The following is a 20,939-nucleotide window of genomic DNA, read 5'->3' on the forward strand; positions in this document are numbered from 1 at the left end:
TTTTATTTCAAAAATTGTAAATTCTACAATATATAATATATAATATATTTTCTACAATATATATTTATTTTCTACAATATATATATTTATTTTCTACAATATACAATATATTTATATCTACATTATATATTATAATATTACAATATATATTATAAAAATATATATTCTACAATATATAATTTTTAAATATAATTTTTATTTTTAATTTTAAAGATGCACTATTGTTTTGCAAGAAAAATAAAAATTTGAATAATAATTCATAAAAATAAAATTTTTAAACAACGCAATTTTTTATGGATAAATGAACTTGACTTCCTTTTTTATCTATTTTTTAAAAAGATTATTTTCTAACAGATTTATGACATAGAATCTTTACATTGCGTTTAATTCTACACAAAATACTATAAAACACTATTAAAAAATATATAAATTTAGTTAAAGAAAAGACAATTATTATCAATAATATTTTTTGACAGTTATTTCTATCATTCTTGTAATTGAAAAATTATTTATAATTTTTATAAAATAATTTTTTATTGATACATTTACAATTAATATATTTTGAATACAAGTATAATTAATAAATCAAACAAAAAATAAATTCAAAATTATAATTAATTAAAAAATTTACTGACCGTAACATTTTAATTTTTTAAATAAATATTTTTCGCTTTATACATTTTTTCATGCCATATTGAAGATAGACAAAGATATTTCGGAATAATCAAATTACATAAAACACTTTGTTTTTTACGTCACATTTCTTGCGAATTTGAATTTAACGACGCGATAGTGCAAATATGCGGGTGTGAATAACTATAGTAACAAATCACAAACCACAATCATGCGTATATGCGCGTCTGTGGAATGTGTGCTTGTGTATATTCACAGCATCTGTAGATATACTAGACTACTAGACTCGATTCTCTAGTCGTCCCAATACATAATGTATAATTTGTACATGACATAATGATCGATTGGAATGTGTATCGCGCGTCTGTTCATTACACTTGTTGTTAATAAAAAATTGTAAATAGATTTTCATATTTAAGAATTGCTGCAAATATCGATGAATATTAAACAAGTTTACATATGGGGCATTCCACGCCAAATCAATGACTTTTTCCCCCACCATTTTTGATTTGCTTAATTTTTTTTATGTTTTTGTATCCATTGAAAGTAGCTTCCATGAATTTTTTTAGATTTTTATCTTTATCGATTTCCGAGTTACACATTTAAAAAAAAATTGATTTTAACAATTTTCGAAAATTCAAATATTTATAATTTGAAGAAAAATAAAAATATTGTCATTGATAAGGTGGTCATTTTTTTGTCTTTGAATGTATTTTTCAAAAAAATATTGAAAAAATTAAAAAAAAAAATTTAATGACGTTTTATCAATTTTAACCAAAATTATACTTTTTTCCTCAATGAGACTCCTTCGACTTTTTTCAAAAAAATGTATATCATTCTAGACTTAAAAAAAACTTTTTTGAGCTATTGGCGAAGAGGAGATTCAAATATTTTCGACTTTTTTTCAATTTTTTTTTTCAAAAATCGCATTTTTTGGTACACCACTCTGATTTAAAAAATAAGTATTTACAAAATTAATAGGCATTTATTTCGAAGTATTAAAGGGTCAAGAAAAACGAAAATTCCAATATGTTAAAAAAATTAAAAATATTTGAATTTTCTTTTTTTCTGACCCTTAAAACCCTTAAAACTTTAATGCCTGTTAATTTTGTAAAGACTTTTTTTTAAATCAGAGTTGTGTAAAACACCAAAAAGTGAGATTTTTGAAAAAAAAAATTGAAAAAAAATCGAAAAGTAGTCTTAAAAAATCGAAAATATTTGAATGATTAATATACATTTTTTTGAAAAAAATTGAAGGGGTCTCATTGAGGAAAAAAAAGAATTTCGGTTAAAATTGATTAAAACACTTAAATTTTTTTAAAATTTTTTCATTTTTTTTCGAAAAATACATTCAAAGGCAAAAAAAATGACCACTTTATCAATGACAATATTTTTATTTTTCTTTAAGTTATAAATATTTGAAATTTTCGAAAATTGTTAATTTTTTTTTAAATGTGTAACTCGGAAATCGATAAAGATAAAAATCTAAAAAAATTCGTAGAAGCTACTTTCAATGAATACAAAAACATTTTAAAAAATGAAGCAAATCAAGAATGGTCGGGGAAAAAAGTCGTTGATTTGGCGTGGAATGCCAATACCATATACATTCTCTGTATATTGTTTTATATAATAAGTTTTAAAATTTCTTGCATACAAAAAATTTAAAATATAAATGCAACCTTATATTTAAGTAATGAAAACTATTACTTAATTTTATAAAATATTTCCTTGCAGTTTAAACTTGAAAAATTTTGTTCTTTAAGAAAAATTTTAAGAAATGTAGATATATTTTTCTTCTTTTTTTTGTTTATCTATAAGTAAACACTTATATTTGAAATATGCGTTTAATTTTTTCTGCATCGCTTCCTTTTTTTTATTAAAGTAAAGCATTCGAATAATAATGAACATTAACAAATGTTACAATCAATCAAAATCATTAAGTTAGAAGAAGAAAAAAATAAAATTAAAAGAATTACAACAAAAACAAAAATTAGAAAGCAATTTATTGAAGAGCCTAAAAGACAGAAGTATTTTTAATAAACATTAAACTTGTAAATAAAAACTTTAGAGTTTTATTGTATACTTTGCTGTATAGTATACTTTATATATGCATTTATATATATATCGAATCTACACATCTCTCTCCAAGTTAGCACATAACAACCCATAGGCGGAGAAAGTTATAATTCCAACCACATTCCAATCAGTTATTATGTCTGCCGCTTATGCGTTCTACACGATAAATTCATAGTTTTCAGGAATTCATATATAATGTGTAAGCTAGGGAATATGTAACGATTAAGTCTAATATTATATAGATGTGTCTATCAGTACACTCCTCCTCTGCTATCATTGAGCTGATACTTTTACTCTTTCCATGTGTGTATCGCAAAAAGCTCTTGCAATTTCCCCTACGTCGCTGTTCATCGCTTCGATATGCGGCCATGCTAGTTCGATACGTTGTCATGTGTGTGTCTACATACAGGGTGTCCCGTAAAGACCGGATCAACGCTTAAGGGTAGATTCCAGGGATCATTTGGAGACGATTTTTCCTCAGCGAAAATGTCGAGGGAGGCTATCATTTTTTGCATGATCCCAATTTTTGCTATCATGTATTTTTGTAACTAAGCCTTAAATTAAAATTCTATTAAAATAAACTCTACTTGAAATTAATTGAAGAATGTGATTTTGTTAATATTTTATTTCCACAAGGTTTAGTTTGCGAAAAACCCTTTATTTTTAATCGCTTATAACTCGAAAATTATTGGTGTCTCAACGGGATACCCTGTATACTACATCATTTTATTCCATTCAGTAATGTAGTATTATGTATTAATAACGTTGAATAACGGATAATGTCAAATGTGTAAAATTTGTTTGTTTAAAATCTTATTTTATTTTAATAAATTTTTATTTTTATTTTTATTTAATCTTTTTTATTTTTAAAAAATATTATTATATAATGATTTTGTTGAATAAAGATTTTAAAATTTGTAACTCAAAAAAGGTCTTGATATTAAATATAAAAGTAAATTTTTAATTTAATTAAAAAATCGAGGCCGTATTATTGTGTGAGAGATATTTTATATAATTACACCCTAAAATGACAATTATCTTACTAATGATAAATTTGTTTGAAATTTGTGATAAAATACATAATTTAAGAAAATAATTCTATGATACCAATCTTTTAAAAAATTTTATATTAAAGACACACGTAATTTCTAAAATGTTATATGCAGCGATAAAAGATTTATCTCTTAGGATTTTTAAATTAGAATTTAAAAATTCGGAGCAAAGATTGCATAACTTCTTAATGATACACATATATGTATGTAATTTAATTATTTAATTTCATTTATATTACAAAATAACGTATAACCATCTGTTTTGTATTAAAAATTTTTTAAAATCTGCTTTATATTAAAAATTGTAATTTACATTATTATTAAAATGACAAAAATTCCTTTTAATTGATGTAAATTGAAGCAATATATCTCATTTTTGACGGCAACTGATGATATCTTCCAAAAATATTAACATAATATTTTTGTCAGTGTTTAAACATTACATTAATCAACAAAAATAAACTGTTGTTTAGTTGCCAAGGATGTTTCAACGAACTTAAGGTATTTTGAAGATGTTAAATCCAAAAATGACAACACAGTTTTGCCGAAGTGGCTCTAGTTTTTTGAAGACAATGGATACTTAAATTACGATTTTACCCCAATACGACCTGTAGCTGCTGACATATGCAGCAGGGTTTGGTCTGCCTTTTTATTTTTTAATATTATTTTTATCTTCAACGTGATCCTGATGACCAGTGCCGTAACTAGGGCGGTGCCGTCGGTGCCCCCGCACCGGGCGCAAACTTCAGGGGGGCGCAGTCAAGACGATACAAAGTTAAAAAAAAATAAGATTGTGATATAATTGATATTTTGTAATATTTATTGTTTCTTTTTTAATGGTTTAATGTTTCCTGATCTAATGTTTTATTGTTCGTTTGTACTAAAGAATTTCTATTTACAGTTACTATATACAGAATCTTTTAGTTTAAGGATAATTACGGATATCAATTATCCATGTGCATGTTCCGATTTTAATACTTTTAAAAAATAATTTATGTTTTTGGTATTTTCTTATTATAAATATAATAAATATATAATGAAAATGTTAATAATGATAAATATGATATATGTTTATATATATACATATATATATAATAAATAAAAATAAATATAATTTTAAAAAATTTTTTAAATAAATATACAAATAAAAAAATAAAAAAGTATATTTATTTGCAACAAATAAACTAAATCCTTTTTAGTGCAGTTTTGGATTATAAGTACTTGGAAAGAGGGAGGGGGCGTAAAATGTTGAGCTCGCACCGGGCGCAATGCAGGCTAGTTACGGCACTGCTAATGACATATATAAAAAAATTGTACAAACAGCATTTTTTTATGTATTAATTGTGATTATCTGAATCAGCTTATTTTGTTTTTATGTTATTTTACCGAATACAACGCCATTAGGTATTTCATATATATACATTTGTATGATTTGAGACAGTTTCCTTATTATTTGAAGATAGACTACGTCTGACTATTACGTATTTTTTGTTGTTGCATTTTTTATGTTTTTCATAGAGTACTCATTATCTTAAAAATTTTAGCCAATCTAGGAAAATCAATGCCATATTCGCGGAAATCAGCGACAAAGTTACCCTAAAATCGATCTAATATAATTAGCAACAAAATCAGTGTTGACCAGTATTATCAGAACGAATTAGAAAACTCTTTGATAAGTTTGCGAAAGGGAATAAAACGCGCAACGTGCTATATCACGTCACATTGCAGAGATGAGATTAATTAGAGGCAAAAATGCGTGCATTCATCGACGCAACTCTTCACATTTCATTAATATCCAAAAGCGCAAGATGAATTAATACCATATTATGTGCTGCGATTTATACACAAATCAAGACAGCAACATCAGCGACATCACGCCGTTTATTCGAACGAAAAGCGAGGACGTGCGAGCGTGGAATATCACATGCTCGCTCACTCACAATCAGCCTTACCTTTTCTTTCGCAGCGTCTCTCCTATTTAGCTTCGTACGAAGAATTCCGATGCGCGTAATCCAACGTGACATAAGAGGAACGCGCAAGCAGGTAAGCCGCGCAATGTAGATAGTCGAAGGTGAGCACACTCACGGATTCAAATATATATTCATATATATGATAGCATAGCACAACACAAACTTTTTATTTGCACGCTCGCTTCGAAACTCCTTCTGGCGTGGAGCTCTTGCTCGTTCTCTCACTTATGTCTCTCTCGCACAAACTCCCGATACTCCCGCAAGAGATCATCGCACCGAAACTCGACGCGCCAAGACGTAAAGAAGATGACGATAAATAACTTTCTTCTTCTTTTTTATTTTAAGTGTCGAAATTTTTTCGGCAGTGTCACAAATGGCATTCTTCACTATGTAAACAGACGAGAAACGATGCTCTACAGCGTTCTTAGTAACATGAAAACGTGTGAACGGGGACCGATAAAATGCCAACGATCATTCTACACCGACGGCCGGCGAGTGACTGAGTGACTGGAAACGCGCCGGCTTGCGCTCCACCATCAGGTTTCAGCTCCAAACTCTTCGACACCAAGCTTAAACTCAGGATAGTAGGTATGCGCTATACATCTCATAAAGAGCCAGTCAGAATTAAATTTGATTTGCAACTTATAATTACCCAGATAGCAAAATGTTAGCAGCATGTCGGCAGTATGACAGCAGATCTAATCATGACTTTACAGCAGATTCCTATCCACTGTGTCCGCAATTGATGATATTCTGCTAGCATAGTTAGTAAGCAAAATCTGACAGCAGATTGGCGGCAGAAATCGAGCAGGATCTGCACAATTCCTTGCCATTTGAACATATAAGTATAATAAAATTCAATATTTTTCGATGAATATAACAGATGCATAAGACGTGTTATCCGCTACTTATAATTTTTTTTTTCATAAATATGATATTTAATGTATAACATATTATATTGTATGTAGTTATATCTCACATAGCAATTTTAAATGTTCAATTTAATCTATTAATTAAATTAATAAAATAAATTGTAAAAATAATTAAATTTATATAATTTATAAAATTTAAGATATAATTTATATGAGAATTAAATTCTGCTTTATGCTTTAAATAGAAAGTAACTGGATAATTTTTCATGTATATCCTATTGATTCTAATAAGTTTAATATTCTCATGTTAGACTTGTCAGATATCAAAAATTAAACTGATAGAAAAATATACTTTTGATCTTTTATTAATAGCCACGACTTGCAGACTTTATATCTATTTTTAACAGAAATTTGATTGCGAGAAAATACATCACATAGCGATAGGTGAAGGAACTATTAAATAACTGCAAAATGCAGATCCTGTTGTCAATTTGCCATCAGATTGTGCGCGCGCAAATCTTGCTCGATTTCTGCCGTCAATCTGACACCAAACTGCGTTGCGCAAATCCTGCTCGGTTTCTACTACCAATCTGCTATGATAATTCTATACAAATCCTGCTTGATTTCTGCTACTGACTTGCTGCCAAATTATGTCAGCAGATTTTATAACATTTCTGCCAACGTTCTGCTATCATTATCTGATATAACAAGTTTTGGTAAAATCTGCAGTTTTTTTGCTGGCAAAAATATATAGCACACAGTTTTAATACATGCTCTTGACAGATTTGGCTATCTGGGAAATTAAATTGATATAAATTTAACAACTAGTATGGAAAAATGGGACGCGACGCATTTTTTCATCCGAGCTTTCTATTCGAGTTTTGCATCCAAATTCGGTGTGTCCACGATCCGAGTTTTAGTAACTTTTTCTCGGTCCGAGAACTCGGACCGAATTCTCGGATCGTGGACACAGGCCTTTACAATTAAATTTAGTTACTATTTCTCACTCCGGCCGCAATATTACTGAAAGGGCGCTAGTACACAGCGCTCTTTTTCCAGTCACATTGGGTGCGTTCAGAACACACAACAGTTGAGCAACGTTACTAGATTTTATATATTATATGGCGATATAATATAGCTTAATCTAGTAACGTTGCTCAACTGTTGTGTGTTCAGGGGGTCGATCATGTGGCCGGTATTCATAGTCGATTCTTATATTTAAGGGGATCCTAGTCGGATGGTCGAACTCCGATAGGTTCGCACCACACATATCCAAACATATACACGTATACACATATACACACGATAGGTTAGCACCACACATATCCAACATATGCACGTATGCACACATATGCGTGAAAATGTTTTTAATATATAACTTTTTTATTAGACTTGCAATCTCACTTTTTATTGTTTACTAATATTTCTTCATGTTAACCCTATCGCGTATACTATATTTTATGCACAGATAAACTGCAGAACTATTTTTATTAAATAAGTATTGTTACGAGCTGACATGAAAGAAGCCGATAACAAAACTGTAATTTTTGATTTTTATATGATTTATATATGGAATTATAGCTAACGCGGTCCGTTTTTATAAGTACTTTAATCGTGGAAAAGGATTTATTGATCTGTATAATCAATAAAAAGATATCCCAAAATAATAAAGTTGGTTCTGCCGTACCGACAGAACTAACTTTAGGATCCGACTAGGATCCCCTTAAGAATGTCTTAAGCCCCTTGCACAATGCTAGGCGATAGCGATAGGAATAGCGATAGCGATAGAATAGTACCTTTTCTCTATTCCTATTGGTGAATATTTTTTATTCCACCAATAGGAACAGAGAATAGATGCTATTCTATCGCTATTGCTATTCCTATCGCTATCGCCTAGCATTGTGCAAGGGCCTTTAAGTACAATCTTAAGATGTGATTAACCAATCACAGAGCCGTATTTGCATCTTAAGACATTACTTAAGACGGTCTTGAAATAAGAACGGACTATGAATACCGGCCGTAACTTTTCTTTAGAGTGAAAACGTGAAAAGTGAAAAATTTTGCTCTGTTCCGCCAATCACGCATTGGTTTCCATAGTGAAATTGTTCACTTTTCACGTTTTCGCTCTAAAGAAAAGTTACATGATCGACCCCCTGAACGCGCCCATTGGGTGCGTTCAGCGGACTCAACAGTTGAGCAATTTTCCGATGTCATTCCATGCTGATTGGCTGGATCTTAAAGTAGGAACCAATCACGTTCGATTGCTACTTAGCAGTTGAGTCTGCTGAACGCGGCCACTAACTCCCATAAGGCCGGGTCTACAATAGGTGTAGTAAGCCCTAAGCCTTAAAAAATTGACCAATGTCCAATATTCTCCTCATACTTGACTGTAACAGTGGGTCCACAATAGGTGATTTAAGCCCTAAGCCTTAAGAAATTGACCAATCACAGTCGAGTTTTCTCCTCATACTTGACTGCGATTGATCAATTTCTTAAGGCTTAGGGCTTAAATCACCTATTATGGACCCAGCATAATTGATCAATTTCTTAAGGCTTAGGGCTTAGGGCCAATTTCACCAACGTCGGTTAACTTTAACCTTCGGTTAAACCACATCTTTGTCTCTTTTCAGATGTGTTCTTAAAAAGAGACAAAGATATCATTTAACCGGAGGTTAAAGTTAACCGACGTTGATGAAATAGGCCTTACTACACCTATTGTAGACCTGGCCTAAAGCCCGTATCAGACTACCGACTGCGAAGGCCGACCCGACTGCCGATCGCGACTGCCGACTCACATCTGGCCAATCACAGCGACCCAGTCAGTCGGCGACTCGCTGTGATTGGCCAGATGTGAGTCGGCAGTTGCGATCGGCAGTCGGGTCGGCCTTCGCAGTCGGTAGTCTGATACGGGCTTAAGACCATCGGTCAGTGGCCTAGTTTACACCGATCATTTGATACTCGTATCAAGTAGTGCATTTGAGCTGATCAGCCAATCAATAAACGAATTTAATAGTTATTTACTATTTGATACGCGTATCAAACAATCGGTGTAAACTAGGCCTTTAATAGTACCTCATCAGTGGTAAATATTAATAAAATGTAAATCAAACCCTACGTATTGAAATATTATAATATTAATATACTTATTGAAATATATAATATTAACATTATACTATTAATAATATTATAATATTAATATATTAGAATATTAAACTCAATGACATATATATATATATATAGACAAAGCATTCCTATACTTTAGGGTCATTCCACAATAGGTTGCAAATGCCCTCGTTGCCAGTTGACAATTGCGGATTGACCAATCAGCTGACAAGTAGCTTTGCTCTATTTGCAACCTATTGTGGAATGGCCCTTACTGTAGCAGCGAGTGAAGCCGGAAATTGGCAGAATACGACAGAGTGAGATAGTTGACACTCTTCTTTCTCACTCTATCAATTTTTGACACTCTTCTTTCTCACTCTATCAATTTTTGACACTCTTCTTTCTCACTCTATCGTATAGAAGAGAATATGGCCACCCTTTAGCTGTCAAAGCTGTCAAGTATACTGTCATGACAGCCAAAAGATGGAGTGAGAAAGAGCTATAGAGTGAGAAAGAGAAAGAAAATAGAGTGAGAAAGAGTGTCAAAACAACTATCTGTCGTATTCTGCCAATTTCCGGCTCCACTTGGGTCTCTACCAGAAAATAGTCCCGTAGCGGCATCTCACGGCGAAATAGCGACTTCAAATAGACAAAGAAAGGCGAAGAAAGCGAAGCCCACTACCACTACTACCACTGGCTATTCCAAGCCAAGAAGTACGTAACGAGCGGATGTAGCAGGCGCGACAATCGCCAGCCTATCCGCAAGGAAGAACCACGGTGTGACGTAAACGAGACAATCCAAACAAGTATCAGCTGTGTGCCCGTAGTCATTGTTCTTCTCTCTGGCTCCGCGTCTAGTTCTGGCGAAGGGAGTTCCTCCATTCCCGGACTCTTCCAGTCGAGTCGTACGACGAATCAGCTGGGGCAAGTCAGCCAGCAGGTCGACGGCGACGTAGCTGTAGCTGCAGTGACAGTTCCCAGCTGACGCGGAGAAGAGAAAGAGAGAGAGAGAGAGAGAGAAAAAAAGAGAGACGTTTCGAGGTGCTGCGCTTTAAACGACAAGTGTGGCAAGGGGAAAAACGAAGCTAGTCGACCTGTTTGCCTAAAAAAAAAAAAAAAAAAAAAAAAAAAAAAAAAAAAAAAAAAAAAAAACGTGCAATCGTGGCTGCTGCTGCTGCTTCTTGGCCACCCCAGCCACCACCTCCTCCAGCCATCTCCAAACGTCAACCGACACCATCGCTCATCTCACCCCGGGGGACAATAATCGTGTGAAAAACGGGGCGGTACGCGCATAAGCCTGGCCTCGAGCAGCGAGTCGGACGACGGTGGACTCGCTCCGCCACCGCGCAAAAGGTCCCGTAGTTCCCTACCGGCTACCCTAAGACCAGCGGACGAGCAGCACTCCCCCAGTCCGGACATGGATAACTATCGGTAATGCGTTATCTTTTTTTTTTGTTTTACGACAACCGAGAGCACGCGAACGCATCTCTCTCTCTCTCTCTCTCTCTCTCTCTCTCTCTCTCTCTCTCTCTCTCTCTCTCTCTCTCTCTCTCTCTCTCTCTCTCTCTCTCTCTCTCTCTCTCTCTCTCTCTCTCTCTCTCTTTCTCTTCCTCTTCCTCTTCCTCTTCCTACAACTTCGGAATCTTCCGATTTTTTTGTATTTTTTTTTTTACGTGCTTGTACTCTTTGATTTCTCTTTGTGTGTGTACTTGTATTTTTTTATATTTGTATAATTATTTAGAATTTTATTTTCTCTCTTTTTATGTGTAGCCTAATAATTTAATTTAATAATAATACTAAAAATATTTAGGATTTTTTATTTTATAATCTTGAATAATAATAATACTAAAAATTAATTTAATATAAATAATGTTATTTTTTATTTATTTATTTTATATTAATTAAAATTTTAATTTTAAATTAAATTTTAATTAATATTTAATTAAATATTGATTAAATATTGATATTTTAAAACTATTAAAAATTATGAGAAATATTCTAATAGAATATAGGTATACATTGTGTGATGCCTCTGAATTAATAATATTGTCAATGTCATCATGGACATTTCAGTGTACACGACAGCATAATGCAGCAGCAGGCTTCGAATGGCGGTGTATCTTCCGGACTACAACAAAACGGAGCTAAGGCAGACTCTGGCGGACTTCATGCCAACGGCAACTTGCTACCTGACTCAGATAACGATGTTAACGGTGTGAACGGGGAAATAAATCAGAGCCTGGGACCTCCCAAAATAATGGACAAAACTAATCAAGATATTGTGAGACTTATTGGACAACATTTAAAAACAGTTGGTTTAGAGTATGTATCATTATTTAATTTCTCAATGTTTTATGTCATTGGTCTCATTATTATTTAATAATGAGAAGTAATTCACTATCAATTGCAAAAATCTACTTATAAATCAATTATAAAAGTCTACTTATTTTTCTATTAACAAGATTACTATATATATATATATATATATATATATATATATATATATATATTATATAATAATAATAAATATATAATAATATATAAGAAAATAGTAATTATCTACGAAACTCTAGCTAACAGTGACAGAATGATTATATATAAGTCATTAATTATATTACAATAGTTATTCTGTCACTGTTAGCTAGAGTTTCATAGATAATTACTATTTTCTTTGTCAATTCAAATTTTTTAAGAGAATTGTATTAGTTTATATGGACAATATTTATGTGGTAGAAAAAAATTAGTAATAGAAATTTGAAATATAGGTAATATAGTGTCTGTATCAGTTACATTTATTTTATGACAATGTAAAAGATACAAATGGCATTGAAAATTTAAATTATCTCCAATAATTGGAGGTAATTTAAATTTATATAAAATTATAATTACATTTCTCTCCAAATTATGTCTAATTATGTATTTTATCAGACAATACATTGACATACTGACACAGTTACAATATTAAGTTACATTTATTTTGTAATATTTATATAGGCTCCCATAAATTTATTAATATTACTTCTTAAAAAAATTTGCATTAATTTTTGTAACAAGATTTATATAGAGAGGAATTATATGATAACAATTATATAAAGAGATGTAATTTATAATTAATAATAAATAGAGAGAAATACATTATTTTTTTTAGTCGTACAGCAGATCTGCTTATGCAAGAATCAGGTTGTCGACTAGATCATCCTGCTGCAGCAAAGTTTAGGCAGCATGTTATGGATGGCGATTGGAATAAAGCGGATCATGACCTCAATGAACTTAAGTCCTTTTTAAACAGTGCTCACCAGAGTTTAGTGGTAAATCTTTACAATATAATTAATGATTACGATAATACAAGATGCTTTTAAAATGTTTGGTTTGAACTTAATTTATATATTCTGTTAATTATACCAATGATAAAAAAAATATATAAATACAGATTGATAAATATATTCTTTTCGAGTTAGATATTGAAAAAATTATAAATTAATATGAAGATTTCGGAAATTTAAAATATGAAATAAATCTGAAATATGAAATATGTAGAAATCATTATAAATCAATATATATAATAGCATTTTAATGCAAAAATTACTGCAAAACTAATTTTTTGGAAAATTTGTTTGTATAATTTTTATAGAAAATTGTGAAATAACATTTTTATTCTTTTTAATAACTTTACAACTGGATATTTAAAGCTTAAAGTAAAAAACTAACTTTTAGAATAGGATTACAATATTTTATACTGATTCTATTAAATTATATATATGATTAAAGGGCAGATAAATAATAAGAAAATGCATAAAAGAGAAAGAAAGTGTAATTTTAAAGAATTGTAATTGAAAAGGATAGCATTTGTGGATAGTTTTTTATCAATACAATTAATAAAATATACACAATTAATTTAATTTTTTTTTATAATTAACTTTTTATAACTAATTTTTTTATAATTAATTTTTTATAATAATTTAATTGGTATTCTTTTCTTATCCATAGGAAATGAAGTTCTTACTGCTAGAACAAAAATATTTAGAATATTTGGAAGAAGGTATGGTATTCGACGCATTACACGTACTACGCAATGAGCTTACACCTTTGGGTCATAATACTGGTCGTGTTCATCAGTTATCCTTATTTATGATGTGCAGTGGTCGAGACGAATTACAGGTATTTTATATATTTGCGTAAAATAACAGACACATGGTTGCACAGGGCAATGTTTTATTTTAATAAGTTCCTATGAAAATTGAAGCTTCCTCAGTCTTGAGATATCTTTGAAACTAACTTACAAACTGAAAATTTGATCACTAGCAAATGGACACTTGTTGACAGACACGTGCAGGCTGGGATGGCAAAGGGCCAGCCTCCAGGGCTGCGCTTATGGACAGACTACAAAGATACCTGCCACCCTCCATTATGTTACCGCCACGCAGACTTCACTCTTTACTATGTCAAGCTGTGGAAATGCAAAACCAACTCTGCACGTATCATATAACGCATACGCAGGTATGTTAATGAATTGCATTGCAATTTTAATTATCAACTTAAATATATTTGTACTTCCTTATCATATTATTTCTATACTTTTTAATATGCTTTAATATGCTTTTTTCCTCTATCTTTTTTTTTATAGTATTATATTGCTATTCTGATATTTAAAAAAATACTGAAATATCTTTAATAAGTTCGGTATGTAATATTGGTATATCTATCTCTCAAAACAAAGTAGATTTATAGAATTATTCATAAAATATATGATAAAATTATTGTTTTTTATCACATTTTCATTAAAGAAATAGTATTTAAATTTGCAGCATCTTCAAATCTTGTTATTTTGTAATTTTAGGAAAGATTTAATTATTATTGATGAGTAAATTTTTATATTTGAAAGATAACATGTTTTAAAAACTTGAGTTTAAAACAGTTATCTTATCATTTTTTTCTGCGAAAAGAAGATTAAAATTGAATAAGAAATTCATACATTATTTATAATTAATGTATATAATATTTTGATTATAAATGACACATATTATCAATTAAAATTTAAAATGTCTCAATTTGAAATTATAGCAATAATATATTGATCTCAATTTAAAAAGTAAATGTAAAAAGATATATCTAAAAAATAACTATTATTATTTATTTTCTTATTTTTAATTATTTTAAATACAATAGATTATATAAATCCTCAAAATTTGCATTGAAAAAGGTCATAAAAAATGACTTTTTTAATCTTTAAATTATATATAGAGCATATAGGTATGATAGAGCAATGTTTCTTGCGACATTTTAAAGGGAAGGTTTCCCACTTCATAGCCAATGTGGTGACATTTGTGTTCCATCCCTGCTTTTTCCATGGACGGCTATAAAGTCATGAAATTTCCAGAATTTTTTCACGATCTGATTTTGAGCCTCACAAGAAAAACTGTTTGATAAGACGAATAATGCAACCTTACCCATTTTAAAGTCGAAGTTTCACCCGTTAAAATGCGCCCAGAAACATTGTCCTACGGTCCTACGATCTTCCTAAGCTGAGATATGGCTCTTTAAAAATCATCAAATTTTACAAGTTTTAAAGCGCTCCCCTAATTGTTTTGCGTAGTGTATATAGTAATTTATTTGTTATTCTAGATTCTTGTAGCTGATGTCGAGACATTCAAAAAGTTATTAAGTCTCTTTTGATTAAGATTTCTTTAGATATGAACCTTCAAAGTTTGTGTACTTTTAGCATTTAGTGTGAACCAAAATGTATCACGTGGAGTTGTTATGATTATTCAATACCATTTTAAAAACACCTCGACATCAGCTACAAGAATCCAAAATTAAAAAATGAGGTGTCCTATTTTGATATGGAAACTTAAGGTCTTGAGCTTAATATGACCTTGATGTGACTAATATCAAAAATAAATGCTGCATCTTATTTCTCCTTTCAAACTGAACTTTTGTTCAAAATATTTGTTTTATAATAATTTGGCGTTTTTTTGTGTCTCAATTTATTTAAAATTAGTAGTTATTTTTTATTATATAAAAATGTTTTTTTTCCCCCCTTTCAGTAACAAAATATCTTATTGTTGTGATATCTGATAATTATATATATTTATGTATGTATACATAAATATATATAGAAAATTGGGAAAAAAATTCTTCTATATATGTATATGAATATGTACATACACACATACACATTTATACACTTATATGATATATATATATATTTTTTCCTAAATTTTATTACAACAGGATGTTCACTATTAAGAATTTTTTGGATAAATTTTAAGCCACGCTATGTTTTGTTTGACAAAAATTTATTTTATCAATAATTATTATGTAATTTATAAAAATAGATTTGTAATTTTTTATAAAGATAAATATTCTTTTATAGGATAAATTTGTGTGTGTATGTGTTTCTCAATTAAAATTATTAATAATTTTTCTTCTGAAGCAGACGAGTCTAGAAAACGTCTCTCTGCTCGTGGATCACAATTGCGGCAAGGAGCAATTTCCATGCCATACCATACAGATACTCAATGATCATTGCGATGAAGTTTGGTATTGCAAATTCTCACCCGACGGTCTCAAACTCGCCACAGGTTCTAAAGATATGACTGTAATTATATGGGATGTAGATCCAGTGAGTATACATTATAGTGTGAACTGATCAAATGTTTTAAACATTTTTTAAAATGTTTTTTTTTAACTTATTCTTAAAAAAAATATATGATTTATATTTTGACGATATACAAATTATAAAAATTTTTTTTTGCATTTCTATTTTCTCTTTTTCTTCTTATATTAATGTGTATTATCCTTATATTATGTTTCTAGCTTTATCAAAAGTTACTTATTAATTTTAATGAACTTTATGAAATTAAAATAATTTTATAATAGTTTTTTTATAAAATAGTTAATTTTTATGAAATTTTTAAAACATTTGATCAATTTTATAAATAACTAAATAGATTGTTGATAATATATAAGATCTTCACTAATGACATTTCTAAACTATAGATTTTTCAGTCAACTTTATTTTTTCTACAAAAATATTAAAATACTTGTAATATTTGAATAAATGATTGAAAATAAAGTTTCGTGAAAACCCTTATATTTCAGAAGAACAAATAGATAGAAAATCTTATTCTTTAGATATAATTCCAAGTTTTATTTTAATTTATGAAATTTAAAAATACATTAAATTAAGTTACAATTTTAATAATTTTTTGAAATTTTTACTGAGGAAAACTTAACTCCAAGTTGGCAAAAAAAATCATAGTACAAAAGAAGTGTGATTAGTGATTGGCTTCTTGTTTAAGACTCTGCGCACATTAGAGAAAATATTAAAAATAAATATTAAATATTAGAGATAAGAATTATTTTAAAATAATAAAATCGAAAAAACTCTGATATACAAATTCGGGTATAAAGTCTTTTATACCCGATTTTATATTTTTATAAGAGTCTTTTGGATTTTATTATTTTAAAATAATTATTATTCCTAATATTTTCTCTTTTGTGCGCAGGATCTAATTTTGTTTGATTCTCGAGAAATGTAATCAATATATATAAACATTTGTTTAAATGTCATATAGGAAACCTTAAAAGTAACACATAGGAAAACACTCGAAGGACATACATATGGCGTAGCCCTAATTGCCTGGAGCCCTGATAGTAGTCATCTAATTGCTTGCGGTCCCGAGGATTGTCCCGAATTGTGGCTCTGGAACGTCGACACGCCCGATTGTGAATTACGCGTGAAACTGACTCAGAGTACGGATGATTCGCTGACAGCTTGCGCCTGGCATCGTGATTCGAATAAATTCGTAGCCGGAGGGCTTCGTGGTCAATTTTATCAATGCGTACGTTAATTTTTATGAATTAATAATAAGCATAAGTTATACAGGGTGTCCTGCAAAAGTCCTGTAACAGTCAAATATCTCGAAAACAAAGGTTTTTTAAAAAAAATATTTCAAATAAAAATTATGGCACATTAAATAGTAATGTTAGTGTGACTATAAATAGCATTGTTAAGGCCATGTAAAATTTACTTTAAAATTTTTTAATGGAAACCTTTATTTTTGATCGCACATTCTTGTAGCTTATCTCGAGAACTTTTCAAAACACTATAATAAAGTATTTTTTTATTCGGTGCTTTTCGAATTATAACGCTTGAAGTTTACAGTATTTTGACATAAAATACAAAATATCTTGTAAAATATTTACTTTTCGATAATTTTACCATAATACTTTTATGCATAAAATAATTAGACAAATCAATTGGTGTAAAAAAAACGAAGTTATTTAAAAAAAAAATGTATACAATTTGCAACATTTTTTCTTAAAAACATTATGCGTTTTCTTTACATCAATTGATAGGTCTCATTATTCTGTCCATAAAAATATTAAGGTAAGATTACCGAAAAATTAATGTTTTACAAGATATTTTGTATTTTATGTCAAAATCCTGTGTCTTTCAAGCCTCATAACTCGAAAAATACTTATTATAAATACTATTTATAGTCACACTAATTTTACTACTTACAACTTTTATTTGAAACATTTTCTCAAAAAATCTTTGTTTTCGAAATATTTAACTGTTGCAGGACTTTTGGAACACCCTGTATAACACAGTTTATAATTCTTTAGCTGCAGACATGAAACTACTTTCTAAAAATTTTCAATGAGTTTTCAAATTTTGTCATTTATGAATATTAATTAATGATATAGATTTATAGATTAACACTGAGTTGTTTCAATCAATTATTTATTTGAAAATTTACTTGTTTTTATTATAAAGGAGAGAACGAGAACATAAATATTTAAAGTTTGCAGCCAAAAAAATTGATAGGTTTTTTTATTAAAAAGAAAAATTATAACTCAAACTCATATCGATCATTTTTTTAATGTATTGAACTTTAATAAAAAATTTTAGGATATGGATGGCAACGTCTCCGATTCATGGGAAGGAGTAAGAGTAAAGTGTCTATGGTGTCGCAGTGATGGAAAAACTGTTCTAGCCGCTGATACACATCATAGAATTCGAGGATATAACTTTGATGATTTATGCGATTTTACAATGTACGATTCAGTAATCAATTTAGAGCCTTTTATTAGGTGATTAAATAAAATTTTTAACAAAATTGTTTTACTTTATCATAGGTTGCAAGAAGATCATCCCGTCATGTCATTTAGCGTAAACAAAGCAGATCGACTCGCGTTATTGAATGTGGCCAATCAAGGTGTGCATCTGTGGGACTTGCAAGATAGATGCCTTGTAAGACGTTTTCAAGGAGTCACTCAAGGACATTTTACTATTCATAGTTGTTTTGGAGGAACTAATCAAGATTTTATTGCATCTGGTAGCGAAGGTTTGTCATAAAAAAAATTGTTATGCATTAAATCACATCATATATTACATTATTTAGAAAAAAAGATTTTTATTTTTTTAACACAATTATTAATTTTATTTTTATGTTAACACAGATACTAAAGTATACATCTGGCATATCAAGAGAGAATTACCTATAGCGACGCTCACAGGACACAGTAGAACAGTTAATTGTGTCTCATGGAATCCTGTTTATCATCAAATGATGGCTTCTGTATCAGATGATTTTACAGTAAGGATATGGGGTCCAAGATCATCTTCTCTAGACGGAGTTGAAAATGATAAGACTGGTAAGTCTTCGCGAAAGTCTTCCAAGTAATTATTTATAATATAAAAGTCATTGCAATGTATGAGTGTGCAACCTTCTTTATAAATAATTTTCTCCTTATGCATTTATTATTTTCAGTATCGCTAGAAACAAACTCTTCAAATACCAGTGGATGGCATGAAATGGTATCGTAGCGAACTACAGAGCGCAACAGTGTTCCCATGACCTCATGGTGTTCAAAAGACTGTCATATTGACATTTGACTATTGTACTGTCCTGTTGATTGTCATATTGACATTTTACTGCCTTCTGCAGTTGTCCCCTCCATACCTCTTGATTACTTTTCACCTACCATCTATCGAATAGAGGTATTAGGAGAGATGTATATGTTAGCAACAACTGCTAAAACCGTCTGCAACTATTAAAACCGAAACCATCGAGTGTAATTTTCACCTTAGTGCATATATATATACTTTCTTTTTAATAGTATCTTTATGTATTTTGTATGCATATGGTATCCATTGTGTTATCTCGATTAAAAATGTTGAGTGATTTAAGCATCAGAGTTAATAATCGAAGATATGATGCAGCATAATAAAGTAGATTATATGGCAGAATAGAAAATGAAGCAAATTCCGTCTTAGGATTGATGTGTAAGGAATAAAACTATAAAACAAACAAGAACATGGAATGCATCTATGTGATGTTGGGACAGTATCATAGAAACGTTATGTTTTGACAGGAATTTTGTCAAATTTGACTATAATTGTATCAAATAAATATTGTAAATAACAATTTCGAATATAGAGTTTTATTCTAAGTCATTCATCGATTAATGACACAAATTATCTTTAATGTGTTATGTTTTGTAATTCTTGTGATGACAAAATGTAAATTTCCAAAATGTGTATTATGATCTCGTCAGATTACTGGATTTCTGAAGATATTAGGCAAACCTCTCAAAAAAATACTTGATGGAGCAGTAATTTTTTTTTTATCAATCTCTACTTAGAATTATAATCACAATTCGTGCAAAAAAGTTATCCACAATTTATGTATATCATTATAGTTTATAGAACTTTCTAAATGAAAGCGTTTAATATGAATCAGAAATATGTTTTTACATGGAAGAGCTAATTTATTTATGTGTAATTAAATAATTGGAAATGATAAACATACTTATAGGTAATATTGGAAAATTATGAATGTTGCGCGCTGGTTTTATTAACTGCCATGTATTAAAAGATGTAATGTGTGCTACCTTTCTCATCATTTATTCAAAAATATATGACGTGCATAATGTGATAACATCTTGGTAGTGCGACGATATATAATGTTTAATAAAGTTAGTAAGTTTGCTTTTTTTTATCATTGTGTATTTGTTTGCGAAAATAATTTATAAAAATATGAGACAGAAGACCCAGATAGCAAGCGTACGTCATTTTGACATCATCAGACGTCGAGTGACATTATTTTGACGTCTAATGATGTCAGTTTACTACTTGGAGAAGGAACTATACAGTGAAAAGGATAAAATAATTAATTTTAATTTGATAACCATTAGCTTTACAATTTCAGATTACAATTATATAA

At 29.9% G+C, this 20,939-nt stretch overlaps 2 protein-coding genes across 3 annotated transcripts in view; one reads left to right on the plus strand and one right to left on the minus strand.

Annotated features, from left to right (window-relative positions):
- Nucleotides 1-6,242, minus strand: part of LOC145934695 (protein expanded) — a 33,841-nt gene extending 27,599 nt beyond the window's left edge. Inside the window, exon 1 of the mRNA XM_083035351.1 lies at nt 5,714-6,242. The gene's annotated coding sequence lies outside the window, so the exon portion shown is untranslated. The remainder of the gene's footprint in view (nt 1-5,713) is intronic.
- A 4,059-nt stretch (nt 6,243-10,301) lies between these two features.
- On the plus strand, nt 10,302-20,714 carry LOC145934696 (WD repeat-containing protein 26). Of its 2 annotated transcripts, none has more exons than XM_083035353.1 (11): nt 10,302-11,136; nt 11,779-12,027; nt 12,854-13,013; nt 13,693-13,863; nt 14,029-14,202; nt 16,139-16,327; nt 17,283-17,549; nt 18,623-18,768; nt 18,850-19,058; nt 19,174-19,368; nt 19,485-20,714. In XM_083035353.1, exons 1-11 carry the CDS (start codon nt 11,123-11,125, stop codon nt 19,538-19,540), a joined length of 1,830 nt encoding a protein of 609 aa, XP_082891479.1. In that variant the 5' UTR covers nt 10,302-11,122; the 3' UTR covers nt 19,541-20,714. The 2 variants fall into 2 exon arrangements, with proteins under 2 accessions (XP_082891479.1, XP_082891480.1); XM_083035354.1 differs by having other exon boundaries at nt 10,303-11,136; nt 16,142-16,327.
- Nucleotides 20,715-20,939: the final 225 nt, after the last annotated feature.

Source organism: Prenolepis imparis, unplaced genomic scaffold (genome assembly GCF_030444845.1).
Source record: "Prenolepis imparis isolate NDT839.2.m4 unplaced genomic scaffold, iyPreImpa1.0 SCAF_4, whole genome shotgun sequence".
Classification (NCBI taxonomy): Eukaryota; Metazoa; Arthropoda; class Insecta; order Hymenoptera; family Formicidae; genus Prenolepis; species Prenolepis imparis.